Source organism: Apostichopus japonicus, chromosome 22 (genome assembly GCF_037975245.1).
Source record: "Apostichopus japonicus isolate 1M-3 chromosome 22, ASM3797524v1, whole genome shotgun sequence".
Classification (NCBI taxonomy): Eukaryota; Metazoa; Echinodermata; class Holothuroidea; order Aspidochirotida; family Stichopodidae; genus Apostichopus; species Apostichopus japonicus.
Genome location: NC_092582.1, coordinates 14,319,836 through 14,344,655, shown reverse-complemented (window position 1 = coordinate 14,344,655; position 24,820 = coordinate 14,319,836). Strand labels below are relative to the sequence as shown.

At 38.0% G+C, this 24,820-nt stretch overlaps 1 protein-coding gene across 1 annotated transcript; it reads left to right on the top strand.

Moving 5' to 3' along the window:
- The first annotated feature begins 2,487 nt into the window (after positions 1–2,487).
- LOC139963406 (ATP-binding cassette sub-family C member 4-like) lies at positions 2,488–24,516 on the top strand. The gene is made up of 27 exons (XM_071964141.1): positions 2,488–2,713; positions 3,396–3,509; positions 3,966–4,086; positions 4,626–4,841; positions 5,454–5,543; positions 6,193–6,356; positions 7,345–7,470; positions 8,046–8,298; positions 8,982–9,095; positions 9,534–9,623; positions 10,090–10,281; positions 11,290–11,471; positions 12,387–12,483; positions 12,774–12,932; positions 13,629–13,778; positions 14,688–14,753; positions 15,429–15,654; positions 16,492–16,571; positions 17,494–17,644; positions 18,836–19,066; positions 19,492–19,592; positions 20,291–20,485; positions 21,114–21,269; positions 21,937–22,026; positions 22,627–22,799; positions 23,220–23,325; positions 23,878–24,516. Exons 1-27 carry the CDS (start codon positions 2,637–2,639, stop codon positions 24,067–24,069), a joined length of 3,912 nt encoding a protein of 1,303 aa, XP_071820242.1. The 5' UTR covers positions 2,488–2,636; the 3' UTR covers positions 24,070–24,516.
- The last annotated feature ends 304 nt before the right edge of the window (positions 24,517–24,820 follow it).

Genomic DNA, 24,820 nt, shown 5'->3' with positions numbered 1-24,820 from the left:
CAGAGGTCAAAATCTGTAAACATGGCAGTCGTAAATAACACAAAATGTAAAGCTTGAATTCACTTCATACTTAGTATTTAGATTTCCATTAGTACAAAAATCCTATTATTATTTATTACGAAGGTCAAAGGGCATTTGAGGTTAATAGAAATCAATATCTGAAAACCTTGTAAAAACACAAACTCTTTAAAGGAAAGAATGAATGAAACTAGAACATTATGGCAAGAATCTAGCTGATCTCTTGAGGGTAATAATGGTCAACAACAGTCTGCTTCCTGGATTAACAGCTTACCGGTTTCGATGAAGTGGGACTTGGGTTGAGACTGGAGAGTGGATCAGTTAAGTTGTTTGGTTTGTCTGACCAAGCTCTATTTATGAAGTTTCTTAAAAAAAGAACCGATTTGACCTAATAATATGCTCGTTCAAGGCTAATTCAACGGACTGGAGTCAAGAAGCTGATGTAAGGTACACGCCTCAATATCAATTCACATTTAAAACATTCGCTCCATCGAAAACTGAAAGAGAGTGAAGATCTTCTCTTATTTCAAGGTCGAAAATAGGTAAAAACCAACCGATAGTGATGGAAAGGTCTTATTGCTATGGCAACGGGAAAAATATATGAACTAACTCTTTATCAATGTGAATTGATTCCAAAAAGTTAAATAGACGTCATAAGTTGTTTATAAACTTTGATCACGTGAGCAAACCTTTGTGTCGCTCCTTCGTTATTATCTTCGAAACGTTGGACGCTAAAAATCATTTCTTACAAAAATGTGAGTTGGGCGACCCTGAAGACATGAGAGTATTTTACCCTTTAAATTTGACGATGTCAGTGATACGTTTAACAATTTTAAATTGGGAAACATCCTCAATTTGAAGTATTCATTCCGAACTATTCGCTATCCATTTTCAGTCACCGACAAACGTAAAAGCATTGCACATTCACACACACATACACAAACGCTATTTATCAGTTATCTCAAAATTTCACAGTATAGATGAAACATCCTTTGAATCAATTGGATGGGAACACGACGACCGATTAATAAAAATATATGAAACAATATTCTTAGTGAACTTATATTGGTAACCACCGTCCAAATATGACCAATAGAGTTATAGCCTGCTCATAGGAAACAAAGAAAGTAATAAGAACAGGTATTTATGCAACGTAGGGGTTCACTTTAAAACAGATGTTGGAGTGGAAATGTATAAATATTTCAATGCTAGTCCAAAGTAAAATCCCGAAACAAAGTATAACTCATTAGACAATTAGTTTGTCAACAAACAGTTTGTTTCGTCAAGTTTCATTTGAAATATTGAAACAACCCCCCCCCCCAAAAAAAAAACAAACAAACAAAACAAAACAAAAGACGAAATTTGAAGTTTTACTCTTTATGAAAAAGTGTCCATCTGACGAAATGATGAGGATTGAATCACACTCATTAATTACTCACTAAATTACATTCATTTGGTGGTAAGGAAAAGATCAAAACGGGTGTCTTAGTTTGGTTAATTGCAATTTTATTGCAAGGAAAACTCTGCCTCTAGGAAAATTTTGCAACTAAAGTCATTAAGCTTCTTTACGAAAAATCATTTCAGTCTTATTTCATCATTGGATGGACCACTTTCGCCTTTTAGAACGAAGGCCCAGGAGGGTCCGGCCAGACGATCACGGGGATAACTTGCGGAGTGTATTTCTTCCTTGCCGGTGACTGACGTTATGCAAATATTCCTGTTCGTGCAAAAAGACGTTGTAAATTGGTTGGTAATGGCATTAACCTACAGATACCATTATCGATGACCATATCTACAGGCCTACGTGCAAGCATTGTGATCGAGAACAAAGAGTCATCACACCGTTTGTGTCCTGAACAATACACGAAGTTAACGAAGCAAACGAGTGAAGTATTAAGTATATTGTATAACGGCAAACTGATAGTTCCTGAGAAATTTTTAAAAACCAGTTTTGTCAATGTCAAAACCCTGTGCTATTCACGGAAGCAATGATATTGCGTTGGTAAAACTGAACATATGGGCTTCTTTTTGTTAATAAGTGAGTTCTGTTCAAGACGACTGTTTAAGTTTATTTACAAGAAATATTGACTGACTTTTTGGTGAGAATCTCAGTCAAAGGATACCCACGGTTCATTTGAGTAATCAATGCAAGGAATGCTCGGACTGTTGCTTATCGGACTGTCGCTTTGTACAATATATGTTAACATAGTACCGTTAGCGGTCACCCGATTCACATAGTATCATAACATAATATTTTATCATAACAATATAATATAAAACATCCACAATAATATTGTTGCATGTATTATTACATTCTACAATGATATATCATCATAACAGATATGTTTTATTTTTAACATTACAGTACAATAGTATTGTATACAGTAGTAGCATATGCATCTGCTGTGGTGGTACACGGTGTGACCAAGCAACAATGGAATTGTTGACGTGAGGTTATACGGTCGAGTTGCTATGTGAAACACCGTATATATAAGCATACATCGGTATAACCATGCACCATATAGAGTATATCTGTAATATGTAAGGTGATTCGAAGTACTCTTTGGCATACTTTAGTACTAATTTATATAGAAGACCAGACAAAGTTTTGGAACAGAATGGACAGGAATACGGAACGAAAGAGGAAAACGAATCCATTGCCAACAGCCAGCATCTTTTCACAGATCTTTTTCATGTAAGTAAATTAAATATTTCAATTCAAGGAAAAGTAGCTAAAACATGTAGGCTAGTTTGAGGTAGGAAAGCGGCGAAAAACAAAAGCAAGTGGGATCTACTTGTTGTTAAAAGGGACTCCAGTAAACCGTATACTCACGTTGTTGGCATGGAACTGAATTTGAACACAATGAACCCACGTGGGTATAGTTCATGCAACCCTGTAGAATTCAAAGCCATATAATTTAAATTTGCATTATCAGAAAATAACAGACAAACAGCGAACGGTTTGTGTAAAATTAATATCAATTAATACGGTTTTTTTGGTAACTTTTTAACCTTTATTGTTTCAATATTATTTTTGGAGGGAGGGGAGGGGGAGGCTTCGGATTTTAGGGCACTTAAAATTGGGGACTATGATCCTGGCCCATCTGGCCATGGCTATCTATAATGTAGTTGGAGCCAAGGTTGAATAGCCTTTTTATTGCTAAGATTTTTTAAGTGAGTTAAATTATTCCTTTGAAGTTTCGAAACAATCGTGTTAGCAAATATACATCTATGTGGACCCATGTATAGGCTACCACTTACGATTACATGTATACTCGTACCCTAACTGTCAAGAGTCGGAAACCAGTTCAGGTCATGGCATATTTAACTATTTAACATTTCTCTCTCTCCAATGTAACACTGTGATGGATATATAGGTACATTTCTCCACTGCTCAAAATTGCCAACGCCAACAAAGACATCAAAGAAGAAGATTTATATGAAGTATTACCAAATGATAGTTCAAATTACCAGCATGAGAAATTATTAAGGTTTGAGTTTTTTCTTTTTACTTATGCTTACATATTTTACCTTTTTTTCAAAAACAATTGTTACACATGAATAATCTTTATCCTGAATGAAATGCACGGCTAACCGTCTTTTAAATGGATTCTTAATCAACCATCTTTTACAACTACTAAATTACAATCTCAAATATATTTATATATATATATATATATATATATATATATATATATATATATTTATATATATATATATATATATATATATATATATATATATATATATATATATATATATATATATATATATATATATATATATATATATATATATACCCTCCCGTCCCCTCTGTGTAGGACCTCCGGTTAGACACTCCTTCTGCAACCCCTGTATGTATCCCGTGAGGATTATTATTTTCTCAATAACCCAATATCAGACACACACACACACATAACACATACTGCCTTTTGTTTTTCTTGCAGTGTGTGGCAAAAAGAACTAAAGAGAGCTAATCTATACGGGAATCAACCTAGTTTATTACGGGCATTATTTATTGCCTACGGCCCTTGGTATGCTTTGCTGGGTATTGGTACGATAAGTGAGGTTAGTATATGAATAACTGTTTCCTAACCAACTTCTTTTTTTTTTCGTGTATCACAACTTTTGTTTTCTTCTCAAGAAAGTTGCAGTAACCAGCGTTTCACAAACTTTTATTTAAGCCCGCCACACAGGATCTTCCATGAGGATTCAGCCACAAACAAGCAGCCCCCCCCCACACCCCAACCCCACAAAGTCGGTGAATGTAATTCATCAAATCTAACTTTGAATATTGATTTGGGTCGGCAAGCTCCGAAAAACTGAAGTTTAATTATTTTACATCTGGAATATCCCGCCACCCAGAGAACAATTTTCGCGACCCATTTCTATTAGTTGGCGTTCCATAGTTTTCGGATCCGGTTGTCATATGACTGTGATTGTTCAATATGCTCTTTGTTCTATATGCTTTTTATATGAATTGTACAGATTTGTGTGATCATGATCAAGATTTTTAAATTTATCAACTTTTTTCTTGTGAAAGTATATATATATGCTCCAGCAAGAATTCAAAGTCCCTTGCAAGTATCTTATTTTTGGTCCCACAGGAAGCTCTTCGAATTATTCAACCTATTCTTCTTGGTCTCCTAGTTGATTACTTTTCAGTAGGGTCAACGACAGAGAGATATACAGCACTCATATATGCTGGACTATTCTCGTTAAATATTCTCCTCTTAGCTCTCGTCCACGGCATTTACTTTTGGTACCTGACGCGACTTGGAATGAACGTAAGAGTGGCCCTGGTAACTACTGTTTATCAAACGGTAAGGTCCCAGATAAGGATTCTTGATATTATGGCATGACCGGATTTACTTTTCTGGTTGGGTTGGAGAGGGGGGGGGGTGGAGTGGGGGAGGTGGGACCTCATGGGCCAGACTGACAAATAAGGTATAGGTGTATACATAGTGTTACAGTTTGATACAGGGTCTGATATTTGCGTCTATATATAGAATTTGAGCAGTGGACTTAATTACAAAGATTCTCATTCATAGCTTTCCAATTCAATGTCAAGTTTTCTATGGCCTGTAATTATGAAAGTAATATGAATAGGCAAGAAATTAATTGCTTGTTAAAATTAATATGTCACATTTTGCCTACTCTTTTGTTTTGGGTGGGGGGGGGGAGGTGGGGACTACTTATTTCGGGGCCCCTGCATCAGAAACCGTGGACGTGGGCCTGTTTGTTTCAATAGTAATCCTAAGGTACTTCCCATTCGTATGAATAGGGAATTTGCTTCCATCGTATTGTTAAAATGAATAATTATAGCAAACGTTGGTGCACCACGCAACGTCAGTCTCAACAGTGCTTTACTCCTTTTATAACTTTATTTTTTTGAAACACTTTACATTAAGGAACGTTGTTCTTATTCTCGACAGGTTCTGAAACTTAGTCATAAATCTTTACAGATTGCCACCGTTGGAAACGTGAATAATGTTATGACGTCTGACGTCAGCCGTTTTATCAAGGTAAGGTTTACTGGGTGTGTATATGAAACGTTTAAAGGCATTGAAGACTCGCCCCAAACCGCGTGCCACGCTTTGAAAAAGTTAACTTTCCGTTGCTTGCAAATGACGTTTTCTTCTTGTCGCTACAAAAATGCAGACAGTAATGAAACGTGATACCTTGTTATCTTTTATCTAGACCTGAGATGTCCATCGCTGCTATTTATACTGTGTTGTGGGTATTGACCGTAGCTGTATCTATTGTCTGTACACTAGTGTCTAATTACCGACGGTAGCAAGCTGTGTGTGTAATTTCTGGGATCGATGGTGGTGTCTAACACTTATGTTACACCTCATTCGAAACTAGGTCAGATTACCGGCATGAGACGTTTCTTTGTGCGCGAGTCTTTACACCCTTTACGGTCCCGTCAGTTATGAAGTTATGAAGATCTTTCTGCAAATATTAGCAGCAGTTTTCAACCAAATCATTAAATACTCAGATAAATATGGTTAAGCGATTGACAAGATGTTTGTAAAGGGTCATAAGAGTAAAATTCGCCGCTTCACTTAATTCAAACTATTAACTCGGTGGGCGTGGTCAAAATGTTGAATGACACAATCAAAATGAAGGTATGAATGCTCCAATTTTTAATGTCTGTGATTTTTTCTGCAGATTTTCGATTTTTTTCATTACCTCTGGCTTGGACCGTTAGAAGCAATAGTCGTTATTATTCTGTTATACCGTGAGATACAATGGGCGTGCTTCCCTGGTTACGTAATCCTGCTGTTTCTCATCCCTCTACAGGGATGGATGGGAAAGTGTTTTGCGAAATTAAGGTAAAAATATAGGAACTGCATTACCTTACTCTTGATAATGACATTCAGTTGGAAAATCGTTTCATTTAATTTTTTTATCAATTTTATTTCTGGTGCTAAACATCTCATTGCCAACGTAGTTCGTTGGTCTTTAGTGGTCATGTTTTATTTGAAACAAAGACATAAACTTTTTTTCCGTATATGTTTGACATGCGGTTAATACTGTTAGAAAGTTTTCTGCCCGGTGGAAGTGTTGTTAGGATCGTGACTGGAATCATTACAACCTTTGCTCATTAAAGATCATCAATATAAGCCCCAAATATTATTTTGCAAAAGTACTTGGCCCAGAAGCTCTGATCGACAAAATTGTATTTACCTATTGAGGATTATTGAAACAGGCAAGTTAGTATTATAGTGGATAGCTACTTTTAGAGTTGGCAGTAAAATCGCTTGCGAACTTAAGTTTCCTGTCACCGAGAACACTTATACATGATTGTAACGTTTTGTGTAAAAAAAGGACAACTTCATAATTTCCCTGCATAAAAATATACTACACTTATCTGTGTTCAAACACTGTGATAGAAGTGGTAAAAATTGCCCCCACCCCCAAAAAAGCATACTTGTACGGTACCGTACGAGTATAGCAGTAAAGAGTACAAATCAAGTGTCCCTTGATATGAGTACGAGTACTACTACAAGTCTCTAAACATCAGAACGAGTACGAAATCTTACATCAGTTTCTTTAATAATATATTGAAAATGTCCCGAGAACAAGTATGAGTGCCTACAAGTTTGAGTACGAGTAAAAGTATAGCTATGCTAAGAATAGGAGTACACCTACGGACTCATTATAAGTAAGGTTTACATCCAGATTTGTCCTAAATACTATTCAGATTTTTTTTAAATTAAGTTTGTCAAGAAATAACCTTGATGGTAATTAGACGAACTGTCGCTGATAACTACGGAGTCTTATACCAACCAGCTCTAAAATTTTGATTTTATTTCTCAGACATAAAACCGCTCAATTCACCGATGAACGTGTTGCAGTCATGACAGAAATCATAACAGGGATGAGGGTCATTAAGATGTACGCTTGGGAGAATGCTTTTGGAGATGTGGTCAAGCAAATCAGAAAGTATGTGTAATCTTAGTTTTTCTTCACACAAAGAAAGTACGTATTATGCATAACATTGTTTAATTGTCGTGTCATGGACAACAGATGCAAGTCCATGTATATTGATCATTTTTCTAACATCTTTATATACATTGTGGTCACTTCTAAGGAACGTCATCTGTTCGAAGATGTAAAAAAAAAAAGCTTAGAGAAAACTTTAGTATGTCAGGAATCATATCAGCATGTTACAATTGAACAACATTATGCCAATATTAGAATCAATATGTCATGGTCCCATAATATTCCGAGGAAATATATAAGCATATCAAAAGAGAAAACAATAGAATTAATGAACCAGAGAAATACCCCTAATTTTTTTTTCGTCTTTTCACGACACTGGCGCCATTATGATCACAATAAAAAATATTGTAATCATAAATAACAGTAACAATACGACAACAAATATTTGTCTATGATATTGATAAATGGAATATTGTGGAAAGTTAATATTTGTATACATGTGTACTTTTTGTATTTCTACATTTGGGTATCAATACTAATGTGGTATTCATAAAGCTATGTTTTTGATTATACAGGTTGGAGATTGCTAAGATGATCACAGCATCTTATCCAATCGGAACCAATCTTCTGCTCGGTCTCTATGGTAACCGTCTCTTAGATGTTGGTATGGTCATCACCTACGCGCTCACTACTAACGAACCAATCAGGGCCTCCACAATTTTCGTGGTGGTCAGTCTATGTCGTGTTATTTCGTTTTCCTTCATGAGGAGAATTCCGAGGGCAATCCAGTTATCGTCAGAATGTTTAGTAGCTGTTGAGAGAATAGAGGTGAGAATGTCGGAGACGATGTGTCAAAGTATGATAACCGGTATGAACATTAATCCTAACAAATATTGATAAATACTTGAAATATCAACGCGATGAACTTGCTATGAACGCATCGTAAAAATCGTGAATCGTAAAAACCATTAAAGCGAACAGTCCGGTATTGTAAACTATGAGGACCTAATAGGAAACAAAAGGAGATACGGTATCAAAGCCATCTGTAACATTGTTGATTTATATGACAGCTTTCTATATATACTAATATAAATGATAATATTAAATCATAATATAGTGGTAATGATATCCCAAGTCAGTATAGTAATTAAGACCACAAAGTGATGAACTTTTTACGCTCTTTCTTTTAACACATCGAGTAACATACTTGGGCATCGAACGCCAGGTTGGACACAGTGGACAATTATGTCTTTTTTAAAGTCGTCATAAATTCACGAAACATTCATGGACTTATAATGCGAATTTTTCTGCGCGTTTTATGATGGAAATGTAAATACATGATTATTCAGTACTCCATATTTCCTCGTTACCCCTGAATTGACAGCAGGCCCCGGAGCAGTAGCCCCTTCCCTGCCCCCATTCACCTTCTCGTCAGGCTTGTCAACAACATAATTGTCATAAGGTAGTTCGATTCACAGAAACTATTGATAATTTTATTTTATACTCTCTAGAAATTGTTGTTGTTAGAAGAGAACAGGGAAGACGATAAATCAGAGATCGAAGATGGAGAACTATCGGAGGGTACTAAGATAGAAGCTAAGGGAGTCTGTTGCTCATGGAATGAGGTACGTGATCATGTAGGTCCATCGGCCCACTTAGTATACTTGCTCAATAATATTATACAACGCTATAGTGTATAAGCAACCAGTGCATTCCCTAAATAATACTCAAGAACATGTAGAAAATAAGAGTCCAAGTGAATGAATTCGAGTACAAACAGTACAAAGAGTACCCGTGAGTACGTGTATTTATACACTTGTATATATACACACACACACACACACATATATATATATATATATATATATATAAGAGGTACCCGGAGTATGCCTGAGTACAAGTGGAATTTATTTTTCATATTAGTATGAGTACGAACGCGAGTACAATGCCTTAGGCGGGAGTATGAGTACTTAGTCTTGTACTCCTGCAAGTACACATCCACGAGGATTTTAGTATATAATCAATCATTCATTTGTATTATACTGCTTTTGATTCAACTGCAGGAAACTATTGCTAACACCTTGAAAGACATTTCATTTGTGGTCAAGAGTGGTCAGTTGACAGCTGTTGTTGGACCTGTTGGTTGTGGCAAGGTAAGGAAATCCAATGCGGTAGGCTGTTAGATCATATATATATGACTGTAGAGAGAATTAGCCAGCTAGGTCTATCCAGTTGCAGTTATAATGTGGCCAGCAAACAAGCAAACCTGTTTATTACTTTTAGCATTGAGACAGTGACATATTTGTATTATCTACAACAATTGCTCAATGTAAAACACAAGTGAAGCACCTCTGCCCCCACCCGATATTTGCCCAAACCGTGATCTTCAATAAGGTTCGCTTTAGCCCCCCCCCCCTTATGAAACGGTTTGCTTGCCATCAACCCTTCCCTCACCCAACTCTGGAAAATTAGGTTCCGACACTCGGGACGGATTAAGTTTCTATTATGCTGAGGAGATTATCTTCTGATAGCAAATATATCCAAAGCGTCAAATCATTTTAAGGATAGACATTTCAATTCACATTTTTACCTATACGTTCCGAATTTATTTATTTTCAGTCGTCGTTGCTAATGTCCATCATTAAGGAACTTCCAGTCAAAAAGGGATCGTTGAAAGTGGGAGGATCTGTAAGCTTTGCCGCCCAACAGCCCTGGGTATTCAGTGGAACTGTCCGAGAAAACATTCTCTTTGGCAAGGAATTTCAGGAAGAAAAGTTCAAAAGAATTGTAAACGTCTGCGCCCTGAAAAGGGTAGGTTGTCTCCAGAATGTTATAAAGTAGGGGGTGCGGCAATGTGGTCGCTGAAGTCGACTCCCAAATGGTAAATTTAGATTTTGTGTGTGTAAGGTTAGCAAAAAAAAAAGCGGATTAGGGGTTGGGTAAACCCCCGAATCTCCTGGATGCGCGCATGGTCTCGTCATACTGTAATAGATGTATATATGTTGTGTATATATGTTTGCGTGCACGACGTGGGCTTCTCGTCACGCAAAACTTTGAACATGCTGTCAGCCTGAGGATGCGCACTGATTCTAGCCTGCAAATACATCTTAAAGACTGACCGAAAGCGGCATGAACTTAACCACCCATCACACATACGTCACAATTGACTAATGCAGGGGTGAGGTGTTCTTCGGTGTGTCAAATAAACGATATTAATTTCTTTAAACAGTCTGTCGATAAATCGCGATAATAAACATAGACGACGATGATGTAGACCTGCATGGTAGTAAAATGTATCCGGGATCGTTTTTCATGTAGCAGTGATCATTATACGTGGATCCTAGATATTATATATAGGTCTATATACACTAAGTTTGACCAAGACACAAGCACGTGATATGAATTGAAGGAAATCATGCGCATTGGGAAGCTGAACCAAATGATCATTATACGTTCTGGTAACAACAGGTCTTTATGACGTGTTATGGCTACATCTATGATATAAAACTTATTATCTCAATTATAATATAGAACTATTACCTGTTATAATAACGACTTGACGGTTAACGGTGTTATTGTCATTCTTGTACATGGTTTAAGTGTATACTATAGTACCGATCGCACCATTATTAATTAAATACTAATTCATTAATTCATTCAATATTTTTTCTACAATACTAATTCCAGTTGTTCATTCTTCTACCAACTAGTTATGATCTGATATTTGTTACCTTTTAGTGTAGACTTTTCAGCTATATAATTTGTGTAATTTACGTATAGTTTCATAATTATTAAATTTTGTATTGTTTTGATCTAAAGGATTTAGATTTATTGCCAGATGGTGACCAGACCATGATTGGTGAAAGAGGGGTAACTCTGAGTGGAGGGCAGAAGGCACGCATAAATCTTGCTAGAGCTTTGTACGATGGCTCAGATATAGTCCTTCTAGATGACCCACTGAGCGCAGTAGATAGTGAAGTGGGCAAACATATATTTGATAAGTAAGTATGAATGCACACAGAGTATTGTGATATAGCTCAAACTTAGATCTTTTAAGATAAGCCACTTGATATACAGTGAACAATAAAGTGGGCAAACACATATTTAATAAGTCGGTATGAATACACACAGATTATTGTGAGATAACTCAAACTTAGATCTTTTTAGATAACCTACTTGATATACAGTGAACAATAAAGTGGGGGAGACATATATTTGATAATTACGTATTCGCGCGCGTGTGTGTGGGCAGGGGAGGGGATATGGTGCACCATAGGGCATAAGACGGTCTTTATTTGGCACTGTTCGGGATGACTTGCAAGCAGCCATAGTACTACTATGTGGAATGCAATTAAACCTGTCAGTCCTTCATATGGGCAGTTATATTTCCTAATTGGGGTAAAAATCTTCACAGACCTTGCAAAAGGTTGCGATAGACCCCCACTGTATCAGTTCATATACGATATAACGACCACACAGATATAGACAGCATGCATAAATTGTGCGAGAGTTTTCACACGATATCGTGATTGTAGACCTTTTATGGATGTCCAGTACTGACCTAGTGCAGTGGACCGTATTATATAGTGAAAGAAATTAAAGATATTGGAACAATTCTGGTTTATATTCAGGGAGGTTTCTTTGTACACCGAGCCTTGCTGTCCAAAGTTCTTTTATTCCATTTTCACAGGAACTGTAAAAAGTTTGGATGCTTAAGCTACTTATATTAAATTGTTTTAATTAATATTTAAAAAAAAGTCAATATCTTTGTTAGAATATGCATTGTATAGATGTATCACTTTGTAATGAATCGTCTTGCAATGATTGTCTTTTTGAAACTTATTAAAAAAACAAAACTTATTGGTTTAAAGACGGTAACGTTAACGCCTCTCATGCTAACCATTTCTTCTATTCAGATGCATCATGGGATACTTGGCTGACACACCTCGTATCCTAGTAACACACCAACTTCAGTACCTAGCAACAGCTGATCAGATCATTGTATTGAAAGACGTAAGTGAATGGTTGGCAGAATTTCTAGCAAACGGTTTGGTTTCGACCTGTAACAGTGAGGATGTGAGGGAAGTACATTGTCATGAGTGTGTGGTTGTTTACTATACAATATTAGCAAAAACGATTGTAGAGTGAGACATCGGTTAGTTGGTGTGTATTATGGAATGCATAATGGGGCTTTAAGCTAAGGGTTTTTATTCTCCAAGGCCTTGCACCAATTAATAATTTAAATATCACTTAACATCCGTTGGAAACATTTTCAAACTTTTTATTACCGATCCCGTCTATAGGGGCAGATCGAAGGCAAAGGTACGTTAAATGAACTGACCGAAAAGGGGATTGACTTTGCTAAATTGATGAGTAACGATGAGTCTGTGGAGGAGGAAGGCGGAACTTCTTTAAAATATGCAAGAAGTTATAAAATGAGAAATCAAGGACAGAAAGAGGAGGTCAGTATTACGACGGTTTAATTCATTCGTTCGTTCGTTCGTTCGTTCGTTCGTTCGTTCGTTCGTTCGTTCGTTCGTTCGTTCGTTCGTTCGTTCGTTCGTTCGTTCGTTCGTTCGTTCGTTCGTTCGTTCGTTCGTTCGTTCGTTCGTTCGTTCGTTCGTTCGTTCGTTCGTTCGTTCGTTCGTTCGTTCGTTCGTTCGTTCGTTCGTTCGTTCGTTCGTTCGTTCGTTCGTTCGTTCGTTCGTTCGTTCGTTCGTTCGTTCGTTCGTTCGTTCGTTCAGTAGTTCAGTAGTTCAGTAGTTCAGTAGTTCAGTAGTTCAGTAGTTCAGTATAGTTCATTAGTTTATTCATTTCTCAAAGTAAATTCTTGTGTAAACACCCTATGTTCCTTAGGGTACCATGCTTTCCCCTTCCCACACCCCTTTGTAATACACAACCCGAAAGTTGATATGTCTTGCCTGAAAGCGTTCACGGTGGCCCTTGACCTTGGGGAGGGAGGGGGGCGTACGTATAAGCGTTTGCCTCTGCATATTGGATAATCTAACATTGACATCATACATATCATATTGTGAACCTATATATACTAGCACATATAGTAAAGGAGAAATATGTAATCAGTACCGGTAACATTGCACTGGATCTCTTTATGTGCTGGATCAACGTTCTTCACTTCTCGTTCAATTCACTTTTTACAGCAACCAAATGAGAATGTCAGTCAAAAATTGTTTAAAGCTGAAGAGAAGAAGAAAGGTGATATTAAGTGGAGTGTTTATGGAAAATACTTCAAATCTGGAACCAATTGGTTGGGACTTGTTTGCCTCGTCTTCTTCCTTCTTTCTACTCAGGTATGTTTAGGTTTATCCTAACCACCACCCCCACCCCCCTCCAACAGACCCCTACACCCTTCTCTCCTCTACACACACGCTGTACAAGGTTATCAAATTTTCTAACAGTTAAGTCTTAGCAAGGAACACATACACTCATCCTTAAAGTTTCTTTGAAAAGATAATCGTTTGTCGAAATATCACCCTAACAACTGTTACTTAAAAGTTCATATTATGTTCGGGCGTTCTGGTATACCAAGAATGTCAATGAACGAGGATTTCATGTAATGTCTTCAATAATGTGCAAACCTTTCAGATTGTTCTAACAGGTTTAGTAGACGTCAAATCAAATTTTTCACCCAGTTGGGACAATTTTTTTTTCTATACTGCAATTTCATGTCCCGCTTTCTCAAAGCACTTGTATTGTCAGCATGAGCAGTATGAATATCATGTTTCTATCAGATAACGGTTAGGAACTGTTTGCACTGTCAATACGAATGCTTTGAAGCATGATATGGGAGGACAGTTGATAGAAGTATTAGCATTAGAAAATTGTCCCGACTGGCTGAAATTTATCAGTAAAGATATGAACATTCATATATTTGCTAGTTTTCATTGAGCATGGCGTAAAGTATGTAGGCTTTGGTAAACATTGCGGAGTGTTAGCTCAGTGGTTAAAGCCGGTGCCTTCCAATGATAAGGTCCCGAGTTCGATTCACTCCAAGATTAATGTATGTCGTCCAGTTGCAGAGTTGTTGACAATTGACAATTCATAATCATCGACGTTAAATATGAATCTAAGATACTGACTTCGGTCAGCTTGCGGCTTTGATAAGCCAATGAGGCTTCTTTGCGAGTTCCTGCTAATTTCAGGAGGATCTAAGAAACATACATACATACATACATTATTTATGACCATTTTATTTGCAGGTTGTATATGTCCTAGCTGACTACTGGTTGGCATTGTGGACTGAATTAGAAGAAGCAAGAACTGTGGTACGATGTTTTCCAGTTAATTTCATTCATCGTCTTTTAAAACCGCCTGTATGTTTGTAATTTTATTTGACACCCATTCTACGGCACAGGGTTGAGATTTGAGGTGTTATTCGACACCAATTCCCCGGCACAGGGTTGAGATTTGAGGTGTTATTCGACTCCAATTCCCCAGCACAGGGTTGAGATTTGAGGTGTTATTCGACACCCATTCAGGTGCATTGTGCATATAAAGTTGCCGCCATTTGCAGTATCAATTTGATAATATTAATAATTACTCCTGCAATTACCATGTTTGTCTGTATACGTGCACCTGTTGGAACATTGATTTACATCACTCCTCCCTTACCTGTCTCCAGTCAACTTGAACACTCCAATTATATCTTAACCAAATCAAATTGGTAACATTTTAACACAGCGCCCCCCACCCATGTATAGGCTACGGATCTGTGTATGGCATATGATATATATATATATATATATATATATATATATATATATATATATATATATATATATATATATATATATATATACATATATATATACATATATATATATATAAATATATATATATATATACATATTCATATTTTCATATTTATTCAGTAATGAAATTTTGGACCCTAAAAATACATCATATCATTCGCATCTTCATTTGACTTCTTTTTCCAACAGAATTCTAGAAATGTTACCAATCATTTTATACTAGGTTTCTTGCCGCCATCGACTGAGAGGGCGGCCTTCATTTATGGCATGCTAATCCTGGCTCTAATGCTGTTTGGTCTCGTTCGTGCATTTCTCGCTCTTCATATTATGATTAACTCATCCAAGAATCTCCATAATAAGATGTTTGCCGCTGTACTTCGCTCACCGATCTTCTTCTTCGATACAAACCCCACAGGTCAGATTAAACGATCTCGTGTTATCCGATCATCCCGGATCTCGTGGTTATCGCCTTTCAATCATAAGATCCCTTTTGTTCGAGTCACTCCAAGATTAATGTATGTCGTCCAGTTACAGAGTTGTTGACAATTGATAATTCATAATCATGGACGTTAAATATGAATCTAAGAGACTGACTTTGGTCAGCTTGCGGCTTTGATAAGCCAATGATGGCTTCTTCGCGAGTTCCTGCTTGCAGGAGGATCTAAAATACATACATACATATATTCTGGACGCCTCTGCACTCATAAGGATGATTTCTTATCAGTTCATTCTGTTTGTTAGCTTTTTAGTTTATATCTAACATATTTTATATCACCTTCAATTAGCGTGCCCGATTCATTACATCATGGAATGTACGACAGAAGTGAATTGGCCGGTCTGTTGGCATAAATGTATATGTATATGATATCAATAACATTTCTGTTTTGCAAATATGCTATAGCAATGTTCACGGGACACAAATTGGCTGTTCTTTCTTGCTGTTGCTGTTGCTATTGTTTTGTTGTTTTGTTGTGGTCAAGTGGTTAAGGCAGTGGTCTGGTGATCTAAGGATTACAGGTTCGAGCCCTGACCTGATCATTGCGTTGTGTCCTACGGCGTAATGATAATAATAATAATGCTGATAAGACAAAATAATAATTTCGGACTTACTGAGAAAATCATGAGTCGCTAGAACTAACAGTAAATAATCTTAACAATAAATTAAGAAGCCTACTTATCATGCTGTGATGTAGACGTTGTAGAAGAATGTTGGTGAGAAATGCTAAATTATAATCGCAAATTTATTTTACAGGAAGGATTCAGAATAGATTTACAAAGGATATTGGAATCATGGATGACCAACTGCCTCTCACATTCTTTGACATGCTACAGGTAAAGTTATCACTTGATTTCCTTTAATTTGTGTCCCACTCCCCCACCCCCACCTCTCCCCATCCTCCATCCCAGCTCCATCACTTTACACATCTTTTATAAATACGTCATATAGTCTTCCCATCTCACCCAGTACCAGTGGCGCAGCAAATAGCAACAGGGCTCCGGTACAGCAATGCAAATGGTCCCCCAAAGGAAAGTTCACATTCGTCCAAGCCCAACCCTGGTTTGGGCTTCGGTTAGCAATATAAATATTTGCCACCTAGACTAGACGCCCGGATAAGGCACTCTATGGCCTTCTCTGATGAGGACAGGTTTTCGTTTGAGTTCCCATTGTGGCATACGGGGGCTGACTGGCTTCAGATGATGTGTATAGATATTGCTCGTCATCCGGGCCTCAGGAGGTCGCACCGGTCTTGTTACGCCACTGCACAGTACCCTCTTGTCCTTGATATCTGATCATGCCATTCAGTGACGGAGGCAAGTGCGCAGGGTTGCCCCTAGGGTGCCCCATGCATGGTCAAAGGGTCCTAAGGTCAAGTAGATCCTCTGTGAGAGAGAGGGCGGGGGGTGGGGGAGGGGGGTAAGCGGATAATTCCCTGATGTGCTGATTACATTTGATTGTGTGAGTGTGACTGCACACATCATCAGATCACGTATACGTTCGAGTGTATATGCAAAGCAAAGAGTATGCTAAGTAAACGATAAAATACATACATTATGATGCTGGAATACTCCACTAACCAAAACAATAGTTAAAACATATATTCGGCATTTATAGAGACATGAAAAAAAAAAAAGTTATAAGTTCGACTTAAGGAGATAAATGATTTATTTTTAACTTCTATTGTTGCATTCGTGGTATGTACATGTTATTGTTACAGGTATATGAATATACAGTCATATTTCTATCTTCTCACAGCTTTTACTGCAAATTATAGGGGTGGTGATCCTGAACGCAGTCATCAACTATTTTACACTCATTTTAATCCTTCCATTGTTGCTGCTGTTTCTAATTCTTCGACGTTACTCTGTGAATGCGACACGACCCGTGAAAAGACTTGATGGCGTCGGTGAGATATCTAACGTTATATAGGCTTAAAGGCATTGAAGACTCGCCCCAAACCGTGTGCCGCCCTCTGAAAAAAAGTCAACTTTCCGTTGCTTGCAAGTGAAGTTTTTTTCTTGTCGCTTCAAAAGGCAGACAGTAATGAAACGTGATACCTTGTTATCTTTTATCTAGACCTGAGATGTCCATCGCTGCTATGTACACCGTGTTGTGGGTATTGACCGTAGCTGCATGTATTGACTGTACACTAGTGTCTAATTACCGGCGGTAGTAAGCTGTGTGTGTATTTTCTGGGATCGATGGTGGTGTCTAACACTTCTGTTACACCTCATTCGAAACTAGGTCAGATTACCGGCATCAGGCGTTTCTTTGTGCGCGAGTCGTCACTACCTTTAATAAATAATCAAGCTAGATTGAAGTAAATAAAACAAGTTTTCCATCCAATACAAAATCCCTTATTTATGCCATATGTATACGACATGATCAGGTTCAGCAGAGAAACCCGAGCACAATGCCCCCCAAAAAATAATAGTTACGATTTTGTGGATTTTCTTAGTTCAATTACTACGATAATTGTTCCTTTCAAACAATGAGCGTGTGAACGTGGGGAGGGGCCAAGGAGGAAGGGGAGGGGCGTAGAGGTCCCCAAGTTGTACTCAGTCAGTATACTTAGTATCCTACCGTACTTGCCTATACTCGTTCGTGTTCTCGCCGTTGTCGATTTGTACCTCATACTCTTACTAGGAATATATTCGGAGGTTAAAATGAAATACTGGTACTCGAGCTCAGAGGCTTGTACTCGTACTGTGCATGTACTTATAAATTCATGATATTGTACTCGATTTGTATGTATGCGTGTTTGTATGTATGTTAGTTTCTTCCTGCAAGCAGGAACTCGCTACGAAGCTATCATTTGGCTTATCAAAACCGCAAGCTGACCGAAGTCAGTCTCTCAGATTCATATTAAACGTCCATGGTTTTGAATTGTCAATTGTCAACAACTATATAACTGGACGACAGACATTAATCTTGGAGTGACTCGAACTCGGGACCTTATGATTGGAAGACACCGGCGTTAACCACTGAGCGTTAACCACTGAGCGTTAACCATTGATTTATAACAGTCATCTGTCGTGGCAAACGGAACTGGTTAATATTTTTTTGTTTTATCTTTATTTCTATTTTATTCCTGAAGCTCGCAGTCCTATCTTTTCGCACACTACTGCAACTATCCATGGTCTGAGTACAATCAGAGCTTACAAGAAAGAAGAAGAGTTTTTCAAAATGTTTTGTGCTCATCAAGACAGACATACAGAAGTCTGGTTCTCATACTTGGTAATTAATCGTTGGTTTGGACTGAGACTGGACATCCTCTCGTTTATCTTCACTTCCGGTGTTGCGTTTGCTGCGGTTCTGGCCAGCGGAAGTAAGTGCCATTATATGTTATATTGGGATTGGGGTGGGGGAGGGGCTTCAGGGGTGGGGTTGGGAAGATGAATGAAACAATCATGAAAATGGTGACATGTTGCAAAGTTATCCACTGATCAGAATAGTGGTCTAGGCGGTAACAGTCTCCATGTAAGGGGACGGGGGCTGAGAGTGGATCAAGTTTTTTGGTTTTCCTGCCCAGGCTTCACTTCTCGAGAGAATTTTTGAGTGGCAGGCATTTTATTCAACGATGAATAAAAAGTCGCAGATAATTCTGGTTGAAGCGCAATCTGCCTTCCTCCTCCTCCATCCCCACCTCCCCCTCCTCCCCTCTTCCCCTCTACCCCTCCCCTCCTCCCCTTTCTCTTTCGATTTAGTATCGGTCTATATCTGTTTAATTCTGAAGTATACATTTTCTTATAGTGCTGGATGCTGGACTAGTGGGTGTCCTTCTTAACAACACCTTACATCTAACTACAATATTCCAATTTACCGTCAGACAGACTGCTTTTATTGAGAATGAGGTTAGTATTATACACAACTATACAATCAGCAGTTAACAAATCGTAACTTAAAAAAAAGAAAGAAAAATGAATCAATGTTGGCTCCAGGATTTCTCGAAAAGGCGGGGTCGGGGTTGGGGTGGGGACGTATGGGGGAAAGGCAAGTGTTGGTACATATTGAAACTACTATTGAAATAGCAGTGCATTGGAAAACCATGAGTAAAATATAATAAATGCAAGCGGTAAACGTTATAATCAAAAATATATTTGTAACTATTGTTAAGTGGCCCCCAAAATAGTTTGGTCAAAAAGGGAGGCCCGGACATTCTGTGACTCAATTGGCTTCCTGTCTATCCACCCATGGAGACAATCGATTCATCATTTAACCAAAAAGGGGCACCTATTTTTTTTTAAATTGGCACTTTTTGAGGTTTTTTTTACAACACGTGCCCCTTATGACTGGATGTCAAAAGTATAATGCAAAGTTTCAAAAAAAGGAGTTTTGCCAATGTCCATATTACGACATCGCAATTACTTTTAATATAAAACTGATCATTTCAAATATATTTCGTTGGTTTTGAGCCCCTCCCCCCCCGCCCCTCCCCCACAGAATTATGGCGAGAGACTTAACGAAGTAAATGCATTCGGTTACTTTAAATTGATTGACTGAACACACCAATATCTTTAAAAACAAAACTTTTTCTCCTTCTTTGGCGCAGATGACATCTGTGGAGAGAGTCATAGAATATACCAAGTTAAAACCAGAGGCTCCTTTAGAAACTCCTGAAACGAAACCACCGACAGGTTGGCCTGGAAAAGGGTCCATCTCGTTACGCGACATGTCTCTGAAATATTCAAGCGAGTCTCCACTAGTGCTGAAGAATGTCTCCTGCAACATAAAGTCTAAGGAAAAGGTGAATAATATTGAACCATGCATGTCTACCCAACTGATGATGATGATATGAACAAAACCACGCTTGTAATTACGTATTCTATGCGAATATACGGGGTTCTTGTGAAGGTGGTCTTTGATCATTCTATATCATTTTATGGACGGAATGTTAAAACACGTGACGGATATACATCTTTAATGTCTCAAAGTGGCGTACCCGAGGGCGGAGGGTGGGGCGGGAGGGGGGGGGGTGAGGAGCTTACCCGCACCTTACATCAATCGGGGGAAATGGTTCCGTCGGGGGGGGGGGTGTGGGGTGGTTTAGTCGGGGATCTCTGAAAATTCAGCCAGGGAAGAATAAGACCATTGTTATGGGTGTATATGCACCCTTTTCAACCACTTCGAAAACAAAATGAATAAAAAAGTCAAATCCATGGTGCATGGTGAGACGTATTTAGACTATAAAGTAGGTCTAACATTCACCTCTCAACGCGGTGTGCTAATAAACCCCTTTGCGAACGCCACTCATATGAGAATACGAGTATGGACTCACATACACATCTTGAGTTCCAAAGTCCTCAGACACACCTATATGTAGTTGCGTTGTTGTGTGACATCACAAATATCTACATTTAATATTCCTTCTATAGGTTGGTATAGTCGGGAGGACGGGTGCCGGGAAGAGCTCTCTCATCACTGCTCTCTTTCGTTTGGCGGAACCTTCCGGTAATATCGTTATTGACGGTGTTAACTGCTTGGAACTAGGCCTGCACGATCTCAGAAAACAATTGTCAATTATTCCACAGGTACGGTTATTACCCAGAATGATAGTATTGTCACACACAAACACACAAAACATTGCAAAGATATGCGAAAACCGGTCATAGATTTGCATTTCCCCTGCAAATATATTATGATAAATGGGACGGCACCACTGTCATTTGTCAATCAAAACTACTCCCTTTTGTTTTAATAATTTATTTATATATATATATTTTTTTAATTTCCTGGCAACAAGCAACAAAATTAAGTCCATGTTTATTCCTCAAGTGGTAAAACAAGAACATAAGTTCTTGCCATGGATTTGAAGTTTGAATTCAATTTTCACCTGAAGTTTCCGACATTTTGATAGCCTAGTTGAAAGTCGGAACATTTTGTACAACAATGAACTTGAGCAAACAGGTCAGGCGCGTTGTTTTATGGATGCAATTTGCCAACAATAAATACAATTCCATTTTCCTGTTTTTGCCTTGCGTTATAGGGTTTTCTATGTTACTATGCAATGTATGCATTAGTTCGCTGCATAACTCAATGAATATGAATTACTATTATATTGTGATGTACAAAACATGATGAACTTGCAAAGTTTGAACTATTTTGCAAAACAGGAAGTCTTTATAACAAGTTGTGGATTTTAATTTAAGTTATCTTTCTGTATTGTTATTGATATTATTTTCATGTTCATCTTTGCAGGATCCTGTCTTGTTTAAAGGAAGTCTAAGAAGAAACTTGGACCCTTTCAGTAACCATAGTGATGAGGTTCTATGGAACGCAATAAGAGACGTAAGCTATGAACGAAAAAACATCATAAAATAAGAAACATAAATTTGTAAAGAAATCACCATCATCATCGCCACGTCATCATCATCATCATCATCATCATCATCATCATCATCATCATCATCATCATCATCATCATCATCATCATCATCATCATCATCATCATCATCATCATCATCATCATCATCATCATCATCATCATCATCATCACCATCACCATCATCACCATCATCATCATCATCATCATCATCATCATCACCATCACCATCACCATCATCACAATCACCATCACCATCACCATCACCATCACCATCACCATCATCACCACCACCACCACCACCATCACCATCACCATCATCACCACCACCACCACCATCGTTGTCGTCGTCGTCATCGTCATCGTCACGTTTTGCTTCGAAAGGTCGAAAAGATTTTCTGCTTCCACTCTTTATGCACCTCTGACATTTCCTTTCTTTGATGTTTTCTAGCAGAGTTGCAAGTGTGTGATGAACTGTAAAATTAATCGCGTAAAATTCCGACACTTTCCTAACAACGAAATTTAACCTTCACATTTCTAACCACGTTTTTATGGTTTCTTCATAGGTGCAACTACATCACACACTATTCAATAACCCGGCCAAGTTAGAGATGGATGTCGGAACCGGAGGTTCAAACTTCAGCGTCGGCCAACGACAACTGGTTTGTCTAGCCAGAGCCATTGTTAGGAGAAATAAGATATTAATTTTAGACGAAGCTACAGCCAATGTTGATCCCAGGTACAAAAAACATAGCTCCATTATCCATCTTTATAAAGTTTTCATTTAGATTAGTTTTAGATTTGCACGGTCATCGTTCAATGCCGTTTGCGAAAATAATTACTCTCACTATCAAATATATTTCATCATCAATATATTTTGTTACGTTACTATATCAATTTCACGAGTATCCTTCTTGTGAGAATTTTACTCCAATCAACTTCAGTGGCCTCTCATGCCTGTCTTCAACATACATAATGCACTTCGGGGCTACATGAAAGGAAAAGTTTCAGCTGTGCGTCTCATAAACCCCATATCTGAGTTTACTCGAAACCATTCAAAATGCTTTACAGCATTTGCAATATCAGTTCTGCGTATTAAAATAAGTTTTATTTGTCTGTTTTGGTTGACACACATTATATTTTCTTTGTTTATTTACAGGACAGATTCTTTAATACAAGAGACTATAAGGAGCAAGTTTGAAGATTGTACAGTACTAACGATTGCACACCGTCTCAATACCATCATGAATTCTGATAGAGTTATGGTAAATAAAATTAGAAAAAAGGGCTTTTTAACGGTGCAAGTGGTATACCAGGCAGAACATAATTCCATACGTTAATAAGTCATTTTAACATGCAAGATTCATTTTGAACGCAGAGCACAGCTATGGCTCGATGGGGGCAAGGGTTTAAATTAATCCATGTCGCGTCACCACGCCCTCGTGAAAATCATTGTTATGAAAGTTCTTGGAGTAAGGGGCAGGGGGTGGATGGGTTGGGAATCTGATTATTGACGTATTTTATCTGTGCTATTTCAGTTGTTGTCATTCCACAACAAGTGGACCGTTTTTGAGAGCGTCAGCCCGAAGAATCATATTGCTTTGAAAATCCTTTTGCCCCCCCTCCCCCCTTCTACGTACACGCGTTTCCTTCCCCTGCAGGAGAAAATGGTGGGCCCGTTTGATGATTTCGATTGTGGTTTTCTTATGATTGAGAAGCCACTACCCAAAAATGTAACATGAATGTCTCTGATGGTTGTGATAAATATTTGGCAACGGCCTCAGTTTATTGTAATTCTTTATTTTTCATCCAAAAAGGTTTTAGATGCAGGGGAACTGAAAGAATTTAAACACCCCCATCTTCTTCTCCAAGACAGAGGCTCTTTCTTTAATAAATTAGTGAAGCAAACTGGGAAACAAGAGGCCATCAAACTAGCAGAAGTCGCCAGAAGAAACTGGTGCGCGAAAAAAAATCACTTCAAGAATGCAGCTGAGATGGAGTCGTATTAGCCGAATTGGATTAAGGGGAGGACGCAAATGAAAATCACGAGCGCAAACAGATTAGGAGAGGATGAATAGAATTAGGAGAGGATGAAGAGAAAGATAAAGAGATTGAATACCAGGAGGCGGATGATTCGACAACCCTGCCAAGGGACAGCGGCCAGGAGGATGGAGGATGAAGATCAAAAACTGGAACTTGAAAACAAGGAGACAATAATAATAACTCCTGGCTATATCAACTGAACAAAGAATCAAAGGCTTCAATTAATACTAAGATAATGTTCACCTTGATGAAGATATATACTCAGTTTTAAATGTTACACAAAACTTTCAAGCGTTCAAGACTATTCCCCCCGCCCCCCCCCCAAAAAAAATCCCTTAACCGTTTATTAATTTTTTAATTCAGACCATTGTTCTCACCCTCACTGGTCCAGATGAATATATAAATAAATGTTATCGCTCACTTAATGCACTTTTTGTTTTGTTTTTGCAAGGTTGTGTTTAATTATGGGCAATCCAGTACACTAGATAATACGTTTTTAATCATTTGGCCAAATGTAGCATTTTCCTGCACGGTTATTCCTAAGACTTAACCAGTTTACTTTCTCTATTACAAATGTGAGGTCATAGTTTGATCAAAGCTGAAACAAAATAAGGACTTCGTGCAACTTTAATTGTTGTCATAATCACCTTACGAACGGTCTCTTTCGCCAATAATCACAACTTACATCCGTCTGACTGTATACAGGAGTCACAAGTT

Coding starts and splice junctions, on each gene's coding strand:
- LOC139963406 (XM_071964141.1), top strand. CDS start 2,637: ATGGACAGGAATACGGAACGAAAGAGGAAAACGAATCCATTGCCAACA. Junction 5,544..6,192: donor ACGTCAGCCGTTTTATCAAG/GTAAGGTTTACT, acceptor TTTTTTCTGCAG/ATTTTCGATTTTTTTCATTA. Junction 9,096..9,533: donor TCTGTTGCTCATGGAATGAG/GTACGTGATCAT, acceptor ATTCAACTGCAG/GAAACTATTGCTAACACCTT.